The sequence below is a fragment of the Psittacula echo genome, assembly GCF_963264785.1.
Source record: "Psittacula echo genome assembly, chromosome: 2".
Taxonomy (NCBI): Eukaryota; Metazoa; Chordata; class Aves; order Psittaciformes; family Psittacidae; genus Psittacula; species Psittacula echo.
In genome coordinates, this window is record NC_137737.1 from 116,918,844 (window position 1) to 116,932,208 (window position 13,365).

The following is a 13,365-nucleotide window of genomic DNA, read 5'->3' on the forward strand; positions in this document are numbered from 1 at the left end:
TACATTACTCCATCAGGAGAGCACCACTCCCCCAGAGAATAATACAGAGGCCATTCCCAGCGCAGTTTTTTTGCTACCTTTTAGTGAGAGACTTGATCTCCTCATCTTCTGGGGTGCATTTCCTCCTCAGCTTAGCAGATAGGCCATAATTTGCTGAGGAAAGACCTCAGTGCCTTAGCCCTAAATCAAAGACACTGGTTCCCTTGCTGGTGCAGATCCTGCCTACCTTTTGGTTTTGAACTTTGCTATCTCATTGTCCTGCTTTGTCCTTCAGTCCTGCTTTTCCCCTCTTTCTGTAATGACTTCTTCCCGAGTTAAATTCTATATCTTGCAGCATGTTGCAGGTTAATCCATCAGTAGCAGCAGTTTGGCTTTCCCAGTCTGCAGATCAGAAATAGCCCCAATTCCCAATCACAGACAACTTCAGCATTCCCAGTTTCTTGCAAATGAGTTCATTGTAAATCCAGCTTAGATTTTTCTTTTTATCTGTTTTAAAGTCTCTCAAGTATATGGAGGCAAAGTGGAAAAAAGATTACATTAATTCTCAGGATCTGTGACATTTATAAATAATACTGTGGCCGTGAGGCTTTTCTTCAGGAAGGGGATGCACCGGAATGCAGCTCTCGCATACTGCACAAGTGATCCCTGACCAAGGCCTTGTGCTTGAATATCATGGCTAGCTTTGTTTTCAGTTCATACTTCAAATAACTGCCTGACTGCAGCCTTGAACTCTTCCTTCCTAGCATCTACTGTATTTGACGTGGCACAGAGGTCATGTCCTATCTTTCATACCAACTTGTTATTCGGAAGGGACAATTTATAGTTTTCAGTTAAGCTTAATTTAATCCTTCTAAAAGAAAAAGAGTAAGAAAATAATATCTGGACAGCACTTTAAGTAGTCACACCTCCCAGTAGCTCATAGGTACTCCATGAGCATTGTAGGCTGTCAGGTGAATTCTGTGTAGAATGATTCAGAATGCAGGTACAGAGTTTAGTCCCTATAAAAAGTGTTCTGCAGAGGTTTGAGTATTATAGTATTGCATTGAAGAGATTTTTATCATGTCCCTGTTGTGGGTGGGCTAACTATTTATTTGCAGAATTCTAAGCCATAGTGTAGTTTCAACTGTGTCACTTCATAACCTTCTGCTTTGTTTAATTCAGTATATGCTAAATTTTTAAGAATGATGTAATTTTTTGGGGGGAGGAGGGTGTATTGATTTTGATGCGGTTTTGAGTCAAGACAGCACAAATATCAGTCTATTTGGGTTCCTTGTCTTTAGAGGCTCCTTTTTCCCTGTTGTTGTTCTGTTTTAAACCTCATCGTTATGTCTCTGGTTATGTAAGAGGGATGTTGTTATCTGCTAGTGTCATTTAACATTTGGCTGATCAGTCTGCAATACTTCATAATTTTTAATTACAAATTGCTCGTTTGTAATCCTACCTCATCAAAAACATCAAAGCTGACAGAGAACAGCGTTAAAAAAAATGATACATTTGGGTGGTGGGGAGATGTTGGCCCCTACCACTCATGCTGTGACTGCTATAGGCAGCACTGAGACCTCAGATAGTATGTAAAGCATTTGGTGATATGATCTTACAGTAGGAGAGCTTCAAACTGATGAACCAGAAGAGGCTACGTGTCTAGTTATGAAACCCAAAGCCATGTAGGTCTTGCATAAAGCAGAAATGAATGGAAAGCTTTTGATTTCCTATATAGGCTATCCTGGCTGAGTTTAGGCAGGAGTATGATCAAAGGTCAGCAATCCACCCATCAGTTGCTCAGCTCAAGTTTTCAAAGCAATTGTTCAAAATGCAGCTGGTTTTGTATCTTTCTGCTCTAGCAGCTACTATGTCTGCTGCTGCTTTTGGAAAGGCACCCCCACCACCAGCAGCTGGTTTTTGTAAAGTCTAGCTCTTCCAATTAGAGGCACACCTGAGTACCTTGAGGCAGATGGATTGAATGGTCAAAAGAGAGCACATCTTGTGGGAGACTGAAATGGCCATGGTTGTGTGATCTAGGCCAGAAATAAATGTTCTAAATAGATCTTCCACTGCTTTCCTTATTAGGGGATGCTATTCAGGGAGATTCCATAGTCCCAAGGTAATTGAACATAGTGACTCTTGTCTTTCCCATTTCATGTATTTATACAAGCTGTACATACTGAAAAGCACATGTCCAAGTCTCAGAACAACCTCTGAGGTAGTCTCATTAAGATTTACCATTTCCATCAAAGGTAAGCCTGGCTAGAGAGGAGCCATCACTCTTCAGAGCTGCAGAGTAGGTTCCCAAACCACACCCATAATAGACTTTTCCTATTATATGCATGAAAAGATAGCATGTACATGACCTATAAAGTCTGCATGAGTGGGCTTTCTAATAGGTTTATCTCAGACTCTGCACACAGCCTATGGAACAGTTGCGTTTCAGAGCTGGTCACCTCACCACATAAGGAGGGTCAGGAGAGACAGGAACAAAGCTTGCTGTGACTAAACAAGCTTCAGTTTTCTCACCCCATAAGGCTGTGGTGACATCTCACAGATGTCAGCTTCTGTCTGTAAAGTTCCTGTGCCCTTGCATCCCATCACAGGAGTGATTCTTAGATACTATGCAAAAAGCGGTTTTGATGTGGTGTACCTACTCTGTATACTAAGGACATCATTCTCCCAAGAGGCTGTAAGGTAGTAAACTGCAGCTGTGCTAATTGATATGCATGGCTTCTACCTGAAAATAGCACCTGAGTGACAGAAACCTTGCTTTCAATTGAAATCTGGCTGGGTTTGTGTGGTAAACGGTGGAGTATTTCCCTTGTACCAGCAAATGTTAGGAACCTTCTTCTCCTGTTCTTGCCCTTCAGAAAGGTTCTTTGCCAGAAGGGAGTTTTCTTACTGGATAAGCTGCTCTGAACTATTCTGAGAAAACTCAGATTATGGCCTCCCTTTTCCTTTAACTTTTGCCTCAGATTTGAAAACTTGGCAGTATGAGTTTTTAAAGTTTGCTGTTCAAGCTGCTTGCTCCTAAAGAAAATCACTGGGAGCCAGGCGAGTTCTGCGGAGGTAACACATGAGGGGTGCTACAGTTTGAATGGCAGCTCAATGTCTTGGAAAAGTTTTCCTTTGGAGCTGTCTACTAACACAAGGCGGAGTATACGTGGGGGATATTTTCAGTCCATCATGCGCTGGAAAGATGGAAGCCACTTGAGAGAAGAAAGCTGTAAATGCAGCTGTGCTTGATGGGAATCCAGAAGTCAGCCAGACATCTTGAGCTCTGATAACATCCAGATCAACTCAAGATACCAGGTCTGTTGTCTCTAATATAGAAGTTGTTTGAAATGGGTATCAGTGAGGATCCAGCCTTCCTTTCAGTCAAGGATTCTTCTCCTAATGGGACTGTATATCCAGAGACACAGCTCTGGAAAATACTGTGCATAATGTTCGCACAAGGAACATGTTTATTAGTGATTAGTGCTTTCAACAGTAGCTCTATAAATCACTGAATACTGACTATTCTCCCTCCCAGAAAATGTGCTTGCAACTCTTTGGTTGCATTTTCTGGATACAGCTAAAAACCACTGTTTTGATAACCTTTGAACTCCAGCCTGTATTAGCATGGGTATATTATTTTGGGAAAGTAGTATGTCTTACCTCAAAAAGTAGGCTGAGTTTAATTTTAAAGCAGGCAATAGCAGAAATGCCCTTTCCATTTACTGATATAAACCTAGATCGCAGATTTTGTGAGAACTACAGCAGACAGGTCCAGAGATCCTTGGACAAACTGAAAATGGGAGGACACCAGGATGCTATGATACAGCATCTCCCTGTCTAGGTATGCAAAACATTCACTTACCAGAACAGTTAATCCACCGTGATGTTGAAAACTGACACTTTTTCTGGGGAAATGTCAGTGCTGCCTGTGCATTGATTAAAAGGAAAGTAAATACATGTTATGGTAATATTACAAGATGCTGCTTTTCTCAGGTAACAGCTCATTTTGTACTCAACTGCATGAAAATTTGAAGTTAAACTTTAGGCTATGGCGAGCACTGTTGGGCAAGATTACAGGAGGAATGCTTTCTGTTGAAGAATGTTTTGGGGCCTTTTTTCTCCCTGCAGGAGAGCCACACAGAAGAGCATGAAGGTGAAGAGCAAGTCCACGAACAGCCCCAGCAGCAGGAGGAGTACTGACTCACCCAGCGGCTCTGACAGTTTTCGTTTTGTGTGAGAACTTTCTTCTGGAGAATGGAACATGTGCGGCCTCAAACTTGAAATCAGTTCACTCCCAGTCTGCCATTAACATTTATGTACCATAGTGAGTGCCAGCCAACCACTGCATTCTGTACCCATACTTTGCCAAGATGCATTTGCAGACGTCTTCTTTCAGTGTATCTTCCCAAGAGGTTGTAGGGCTACATCACCTACTGTACATCACTGCAACTTCACCACTTGGCTGCTTGAGATTTGTTCTGCTCTTTAAAAAAATATATATATTTATTTTTTCTTTTTTTTTTTTTTTTTTTTTTTTTTTTGTCTTAAGTATGATACACTTGTAACTTGTTCTAACATATTTATATTGGCATTTTGTGTGGCAAGAAGTACCGTACCACTAGCTGTGTCTCTCACTTTGTGGTGCTTTCGCGTTTTCTAGTACGTCTGCCTTGGGGCATAAATTCGGTCTAACAATTGGAATAAAGGGATACAGAGGAAGTCATAATCAAGCCATAACAATGAGATGTGTTGTGGAGGAGAATGCTCGTGTTGCTCACGTTTATTCCTTTCCTGCCTTCACGAAATGCAAGGCAGAGCATCTGTTTCACTAGCAGAGATTTAAACCCCTGTGTTAGAAAGCTTGTTAGAAAGCTGCATGGTATGCTTTTTGGCTTATTTCTGGAGGAACAGACATCCACTTGAGTTTTTTGAAAACCTTCCCAATTTCCTGACTAGTCAATAGACGTTTCCCAGCTTTTCTTCCTTCCTGAGGAATCCAGTCCCAGCCTCCAGCTGCAGCTCTGCCTCCGCACAGCTCAATGCTGATGGAGGAGGGAAATCTCCTTGACACAAGTGTAGCTGCAGGACATGATCTCTGCTGTCATACTTGGCTTCCCAGCCCTCGGAAGACGGACAAAGTAGGCCGACCATTTCTTTTTGCTATCCTTCCCACTCTGCTGCCCTGGCCATACAAGTTGAAAGACAGAAATTTCCTTGCTGGTGTAAAGCATGGGAAAGGACCAGCAACAGCACTAGCCCTGAACCCCCTGAACTGTCTGTGAGTGAGTAGTGGACACTTCATGGGCGTTGAGGCTGCTTATGAAACAGAGGGGCAGTTGAGGGGTCCTGCTGGAGACAGAGCATACATCAGAGGGGGTCCAGCTCACCGAGAGGCACAGAGCCAGCTCTATGCTTGGATTACCTTCCTCCAGTGAGGCCTGTGCAGTGCAGAACCATGTCTGCCCTGGAGATGTCTGCAGTCAGAGTGTTCCCTTCCAGTGCTGTCCCATTGCCCTGTTCTAAATGATGGTATTTTATAAACAGAGGTATCTTGAAGTATGCAAAGCATTCCGTATTTTTCTTGTAAAACTGTGCATTGTAGTCTCTCTGAATATTTAATGCTTGGTATTCTTGGTCTTTCACTTGATTTTCCTAGTTCTGGATTGTTACACTGAGTTAGCAGGCACGTGGAACTCCCATCCCAGTCAGCAGTCACTGGAAAACTCCAAAGCGTAATGAACAGCTAAATCATGTTAGACCTTCGTAGGCTCCTAATGCGTAAGTTCCCAGCTTTACGCTTCCATGGAGAGGTTGTCAATTAATCAACCCCCTGGTGCACACAGACACATGCTCATGCAGTTTTCTGTTCCTAATCGATCTTCTGCAGCTAAGTGGCTCTTGGCTAAATGTGAGAACCCTGCTGTTGTGTGTCGCACCACAGACAACGTATAAAATACTGCTAAGCACTAGAACAGGTATTTCCAGATCCTTGATCCTCCCCCTGCTCAGCAGAAGAGTTTCTGGACCCTGCAGGCTGAAGGTTTCCCAGCCCTGTCTCCAGCACTGGCCTCGTATCCTACCCAGTGATGAAGTGGAAGTACTGCAACCTGCGGGCCAGCGCTTTCCTTTCCTTTCCTTTCTTGATTGGTTACAAACAAGGTCTGGTTTCTACAAAAATGTGTATATTCCAAAATAAGTATTTCCAAGAATCACCACAAATGGGGGAATTGTCATTTTTGTTGTATTTGTGTTTATTAGAACATATGTACTTATTACAATTGTCATTGTAATAAACGGTAGTTCTTCATAATACTGTTGAAGAGCAGTTACTAATTTTTTTTTTCCAGACTCCTTTAACCTGTATGGGATTTCTGATGGGGCAAGGAGTTTGGGATCAACCTGTAAGCTTAATTCCATCAGCACCAGTCTCCGGTTACCGCAGTTCATCCTTCTGCTAATACTTGAGCAGATGCATGGAGAGCACTTGAAGAGAAAATGTATTTCTAAAGGTGCGAATGGTTGGGGTTGCTGAGCTCCCTGGAGGGCTCATGGCCAGGCTGTTGTGCACCTCTCCTTTTCTCTCTTTGGAGCACATATTAAACAATAACAATAATTCTGAAAAGCTGAACTTCATCTGCTGAAAATTCCTTATATCCTATTCCTGGTCCGAAGACCATCACCCTCTCACTGCTTGTATCAAGGGGGGGAGTGACTGATGTAGGGAGCTGGGGCAGTAAAACACCTTGTGGGCACTAGAAAACTGGGCTGAGCTGAGGGGCAAGCCATGCTCTGAAAGGGGAAAGAGTTGTCCTTCTCCTCCCACCCCCTGTGAGTAACCCATTCTTCTGTTATGGTTTTAATATGCATTTGTAATTACATTTACTAAATAGCACACCATAAAGCTTTGGTTATATATTAAATGTAAACTGAAAGGAATGTAAACATATGTATTAATTATAAATAGATAAGTAATGGCATAATAGATACAAAAAAGTCTTATTTGGATGTATCAGTCGTTTTACATTATCCACAGATTGTCGCATGGTAGAGTAGATTTTTGTCTGAATATGTGAATAACTTGCGTTTATCTTTTTACATATTTAATAAAAAAAATATGTTAAAATCTGTCTAGCTCTAGAGACTATTGACAACATTCTAAAATAATACTTTTCTGCTTTAAATACGTATTCTTTTCTTCATTAGTGACTGCATATGGGACCAGGAAGAAAAAGGCAGCTGCTTTGAAAAGAGATTCACTTATTCGATATGTGTAGGTAGTATTTGCTTCCTGAGAGCTCAGCAACTGTACCCATTTCTGCAAATCAAAAATGAGAATGTATGTGCATGTAAACAGAGCATTCTTCTTTATGGTAAATGCCTTCCGATTTGAGTACTAAATCTCTTGTGTCTCAGTTTTGATAACAGCAAAAGCAAAACTTGCAGCAGCCAGGAGGTGGAGAGAGCTGTGACCAAGGACACTTAAGCTCCCAATGGACTTTTCATGCAATGGCCAAGCATTCAGGGATGACTCTTCAGTGCAGTGCATAAGTCACTTTCATTGCAGATTAAAAGATGAGGGTTTTGGAAGAAAATGGAGAAACTTAATTGTAGTTCTTACAGCTCTTTTGCAGCTTGAAGCAATACTGCTGCAAGTAGTTGCTGCTAAATCTCCAGGGCTTTGAGCCTTGGGTCGGGACCTCTTTCTGTCATTGAAGCTACCTGGTTGTGCTGTACTACTAAAAGATCAGTCTGGGCCCCTCTGCTGCCTTCAGCTATCCCTAAGGCTGGGGCTGAACACTGCCCATCACCACTTAGGAAAGGCTTCTGATGGAGAGGGTGAAGGATGAAGCCAGGACCAGAAGAATCCATTTCCAACCCAGGCACTCAAACCTGGGACAGCAGCCATAGTTTGGTTGCTTTGTATAAGACAAGGGGGGAAGCATGTCTTTGGGCTAGTGCTAATCCCCAGAATTAAAAAGTTATTTACTTGCAAATAGTTGAAAACTTTCTGCCATAATGTTGTGACTGTTAGGTCATGTATGTACCATTATCTGACTTTGCAGAATAAATCTGTGACCATGCTGCCCTACGAACAAAGCACTTTTATTCCCATTCATTGAACCAGTTACAATCTCAGATGGCTAACAATTCAATATATACACTGCGCAATATACGCTCTCTTTTTATACTTGTCTTTATAGAGATTGTAGTGACAAGCTGTTTCAAAAAGGAAAAAGAAAAGTTATTTATTTGCCACATCTTCATACAGAATGTGAGAAAGCCGGCTGGAGCTTAATTTCCTTTGAAAGTGATACCGTATTTCTCTTTAGAAAGGTACAAGTGCAGGCAAGTCGTGGCAGTTCAAGTTTTATAATTTCATTTAATGAAATCTATTCAAAATACTCCATTACAGTGCATCAGATTGTGCAGCTTCTGGAAATCTTATTTCCAACTGTTTCCTAAATAAGTGCAAGACAGAGGGGAAAGGGAGCTCTGTCCACAGAGTGCCTCCAGTACAACCACATTCAATCCAGAGGTATTTTTGTTTATTGTATTCTAATTTTTTAATAGTCAGGACTTCCTCCGAATACTTTTGATGGATGGGTTAAATATAAACTGCAGAAATAGGTGAGACTTTCGAGGCATCATAGGTGGTATCAGATGTAGTATTTGACTTCATCAAACGGATTGCTGAGTATATGCCTCTATTAAACTTGTTCCCCTTCAAACACAGTCAGAACTGCCTATAATAACCAGTTTAATTAACTGCCTATTAAATAAACAGCTGTCAGGCTTTCTCTAAGAAAAAGAGTCCTTGGGCAGATAGGGAGCACCAGTGTGGAAACCCCACAATCCCTGAGCATCATGCATGGTCACCTGACCAGTGAGGAGGAAGGCTGGAAGATTCCTCTGTTTGTTCCAGCCCTGGAGCTGGACCCACGGAGGTGCTGGAGGGTGCAGGAGCCTCCCTTCCCTGCAGGGCTCTCTGCAAAAGCTCCAAATCCGCATTAACAGGATGACCTGTGTCCACTGCTTAACTCAAACTTTAAGCTGCTTGAACTGTGTGACTGTAGTATGTGGCTGTAGTAGGGGATGGGACCCTCAGCATGCTCGTTTACTAGGTGGAACATGTGTGTTTTCAAATCATAAGAACCTTTGTGAGTTGGTTTGAGTTTTCTGCTTTGTGAAGAGGGGAAGCTGATGTGCAGGCCTGTCCGATGGTACCTGTCGTAAGGGCTGCCGTAGGAAATCAGCCCAACTGATGTTGTGGTAGATCAACTGCTCTAACAGGCAGTAGAAACTTAAACTAAAGCTGTTCAATTTAAAATTGAACAAAGCTATGAAATTGTACAAAGATATGGCAAGTCAGTGCTCAGCTGAAAATATTAATAAGCGCCACTGATGTAACAGTATATTAATTGGGGAAAAATGATAAGGTGAGTGATAAAGCCAGAGAAACAGTCTAAGAACTGAAAAAGCTCAACAACTACGCTTCTGCCCAGCTTCTGGCAAGCGAGATAGTTAACTAGTTAATAAACATGCCAGTCCATCAATCACATCCCTCTGTGCAAGGAATGTAATCTACTGCTTACCTTGGGGAAAGTGGGCAGATTGTTTCATTGGTGCTTCAAGGCCACAGAGTCCCTCTGGCTAGAGCAGCATATGAGAAGAGATGAAACTTAAATTCTTACTCCTTCCTGCAAGGCACGTAGAAAACCTACATATAAACGAAGCGAGTGGTTTGCGTCTGCATGCAAACATGTAATGTTTAAAAAAAAGCCTTTCTTGCCTTTTTTTTTTGCCTCCATTATCTAAAATCGCAAGAATTTGTTTCAAACACAAAGGCAAATAATGATTTGGTTTGTATTTTGCATTCATAGATGATGTTTGACTAATTAGTTTTGCAGTGAAATATGAGAATCTTCAAACATTTTTTGGCCAAATTTATTCTCAGCTGGTTACCTTTGTAGGGTTATATTGCTTGTAGCTACTGAAATGCCAACAACATGCTTGTTACTCCCTAGAAAATAAGCATGAAGGCCAGGTGCTGCTGTAAGGAGCCTGCACTTCTGACAGACACAGGTCAGCTGAGATTCAGCTTAATGCTGGGGAAGAAAAAACCCATAGGTTTTAAAAACACTTTACTGTACCCATAGCATTCTGAGCTCCTTCTCTTTTCTTCACACATTCATCTGAGGTGAGGGAAAGCCTGAATGTGTGTAAGCCCTTCAGGAGGTTGTACGGAAGAAACGAGTTGTGAGAAAATAAATATGGAAAATGAAGCAGGCACAGATGTCTGAGTGGGAAGGACACCCAGGGAGGATTTGCATTGCCAGGGTCCCACTGGTGACTAGGCTGGGGAAAAACAGTGCTGGTTATAAACCATCAAGGATCTCATGGAACCTGACATGGATTCATCCAGGACTTTGGACACAGTGGCAAGGAGGAGGAAGACAAAAGCTTCAGAGAGGGTAGTAACACAACATTGCTAAAGAGAATATTGGCAGCAGAAGAACTTGGTAAACACTTCTCTGCTGGACAGGAACCTTCCTCTGAGATGAAGCATCTTGCTGCATAGCTCGTTGTCGCAGTGGTTCAGATACCCGGATGTATCTATTCTTTGGTTATTTTAATCAGATTAATTCCAACTATGTATCACATCAGAAGAGTTGCAAATCTCCTTGTCAAGTATTACAGTCTGATCATTGTACAGGTGTTCACTCCTGGACACGTTTCTTCAGGGAAAAGATGTAAATGTTCAAGTGCTCACTCAGCTGCCTTCCCTAAAGAGGAATTGCAGAGATCAGCAACCAGTTTTGATATGCTTCACAATTCACCATCTCTCTTCTCCTGGTCAGAAAGAGGAGAACCCAACCACATTTCTTGCATACCTGGAGCCCTTCAAGTACATAGGGACCTACAAAGAGCTGTGGTCTTTACATTTCTCTTGCAGCACACTGATGGGAAGTTAAGTCGCTATGGACCAGATTCACAGATGACATAAACTGTGATGGAGCTAGGCCACCTCAGTCAGTAGTGAATTTTGACCAGGTGTATCTGTTCTGACCTCCACCTCCTGGTCTGTATTGATACTGAGGTAAAATCTACAATGATGCTGATGTCTGCTAAAAAAGGGCTTCTTTCAAAGAAAAATCCTTACATCCCAGAGATGTATCTTAAATTAAAAAATGCTGACAAACTTCCTGCGAAATGAGACCTTTCCCATGCAACGTGTTTCATCTAAAAGCAAACCCTCCATGAAGACACTTTCCTAAGGACAGCTTGACAATACTCTTTAAAAAAGAGGGCATTATCTGAGGGAAAAGTAGTTTAAGCAGTAATTCAGATGACAATAAATGACAAAACTGATATCTAGCAGGCACAGAAATGCACTGCTAAGACCAAATGTCTCATTCATATCTCCAGCCTGAGAGATGCTAAGAGAGGGCCGATAAAAGATTAGAAATTGGGACAACTATTTTGCTTGCAGAGTCAAAGCAAAGTTAACCTGATTTTATTAATTCTATTTATGGCACTTGGCATTTTACCTTCCTATTTTTTCAGTAAAATAATCTCAGGAAGAAGAAAGGGAAAAAAGAGGTGCGATCATTCATGCCACATGAGTCAACCACTGCATAAAAACCAGCCCAAAAATATTCTGATTGTGATGGGTTTAAAGCCAAAACCAGTCGGCTACACTGGAATAATGCAAGTCACTGAAGTTTCTGCATGTGTGAGAAGGCACTGCCTGCAGTAAAGTGACTTTTAAACCTTAGACTAAACAAAACAATACATGTTAAAAACAATCCAACCATAACAGCATCCAGACTCCCACATCACTGTATCAGCTAGACAGAAACCATTCCCAGACCCCATCTTTCTCCCCACCTCAGTGCAGTTCTCCCATAGCCACTCACCACACAGACCCCATAGTGCACATGGGCAGCCGTGACCAGCACAGTGAACACAATGAGCACGGCTTCTTCCATCCAGCCCAGCAGCCCGGAGATGGCTGCATAGACCACCAGTGCCAGCGGGAAAAGGAACCAGTGGAAAAGCTCTGGCTGGGTGCTGCTCATCTGGCAGATGATCACCTTGCACTGTCGGAACAAAGAGCACTGGGTTAGCCCAGGATCTAGGCAAAAGCACATCTGTTTTCTCTCCAGGTTGCTTCTGATAAGAGGAAAATAAAGCTGGAGTTCAAAATGGGGCTTGTTTCTGGTGAGAAAACTACTATAGATACACCTCTGTGCCTCACTGTGGGTCATCATAGAATCACAGATTGGTTTGGATTGGAGGGGACCTTAAAGATCATCCAGTTCCAATCTCCTGCCATGGGCACATCACACTAGACCAGGTTGCTCAGAGCTCCATTCAACCTGGCCTTGAACACTGCCAGGAATGGGGCAGCCACAGCTTCTCTGGGCAACCTGTGCCTGTGCCTCATCACCCTCACAGGGAAGAATTTCTTCCTAATATCTAATCTAAATCTACCCTCTTCCAGTTTAAATCTGTTCTCCCTTGTCCTGTCACGACATGCCTTGTAAGAAGTCCCTCTCTAGCTTTCTTGTATGCCCTCTTTAGGTAGTGGAAGGCTGCCCTAAGGTATCCCCCCAGAGTCTTAAAGGACTTAATTACAAATAATTTAACATACACACTTCTTTCCTGGAGACAGTGTTTTGGCACGCTTCGTTTTATAAGCTGGAACGCATCTTTACAGAAAGGGAATTTGTATGCTACCTCGTGCTTCCATACAGGCTCATGAAGTTGTGATCCCAAGTCAAATGTGCCACCACTTAATCACGGGGAGAGTGTATTGGTATTTCAATGAGATGGTGTGACAGAAATACATTCTGATTCATTCTATAGAAGGGAGGGAAGGTAATATATGCCACTTTAAAATCCTGGTTTTCTTTTCTAACACTCCTTCATGTACTAAACCATCATTTTCTTGGCTCAATCATGGCAGTGGACTCCCTGGAGATAGAGCTGGGGGCCCAGAGAAAGGGATCCCATTCAGAAAAGCAGAAAACAAATGAACACAATATATGGTGCATGGTTTAACTGAAAGCAATTAGCTTAATTTTACTGAATTCTTGAAACGTAATAAGATTAACTCTGTCTAAGTTCACATTTTTAAAACCAGTTAAGCACACGTGGGTGTTTTACCTGGTTTAGACTCCTTAAGAAATGTGTCTCATGTACAAAACGCCCTTTACCAAAAAAACAAAAAGGTATTTAGACACACGTGAAACATTTTATCAATTTAAGTTTCACTTAAATTTTAAATGTGGTTAAAAATAGATTTTACGTTTTCTGAAAGCTGTAGAAGAGTGAAAAATCATTCATTCATTCCTGTGCAGTGCCTGAAACCCTGTGACA

At 42.1% G+C, this 13,365-nt stretch overlaps 2 protein-coding genes across 6 annotated transcripts in view; one reads left to right on the plus strand and one right to left on the minus strand.

Annotated features, from left to right (window-relative positions):
• The window catches only part of MAPRE2 (microtubule associated protein RP/EB family member 2), a 94,408-nt gene extending 87,295 nt beyond the window's left edge, over positions 1-7,113 (plus strand). For 4 of the 5 annotated variants that reach the window (XM_080610208.1, XM_080610204.1, XM_080610207.1 and 1 more), the window contains one exon: positions 4,111-7,112. In XM_080610208.1, coding sequence (XP_080466334.1) covers positions 4,111-4,182 — 72 coding nt within the window. In that variant the 3' untranslated portion in view covers positions 4,183-7,112. Of the gene's footprint in view, positions 1-4,110 lie in introns of all 5 variants that reach the window. The other variant, XM_080610205.1, reaches the window with a different exon arrangement.
• Positions 7,114-10,700: 3,587 nt separating this feature from the next.
• The window catches only part of LOC308217789 (ethanolaminephosphotransferase 1-like), a gene marked incomplete at both ends in the record, with an annotated part of 52,189 nt that continues 49,524 nt past the window's right edge, over positions 10,701-13,365 (minus strand). The window contains 2 exons of the mRNA XM_080611140.1: positions 10,701-10,766; positions 11,901-12,083. Of these exons, the coding sequence (XP_080467266.1) occupies positions 10,701-10,766; positions 11,901-12,083 (249 nt within the window). The remainder of the gene's footprint in view (positions 10,767-11,900; positions 12,084-13,365) is intronic.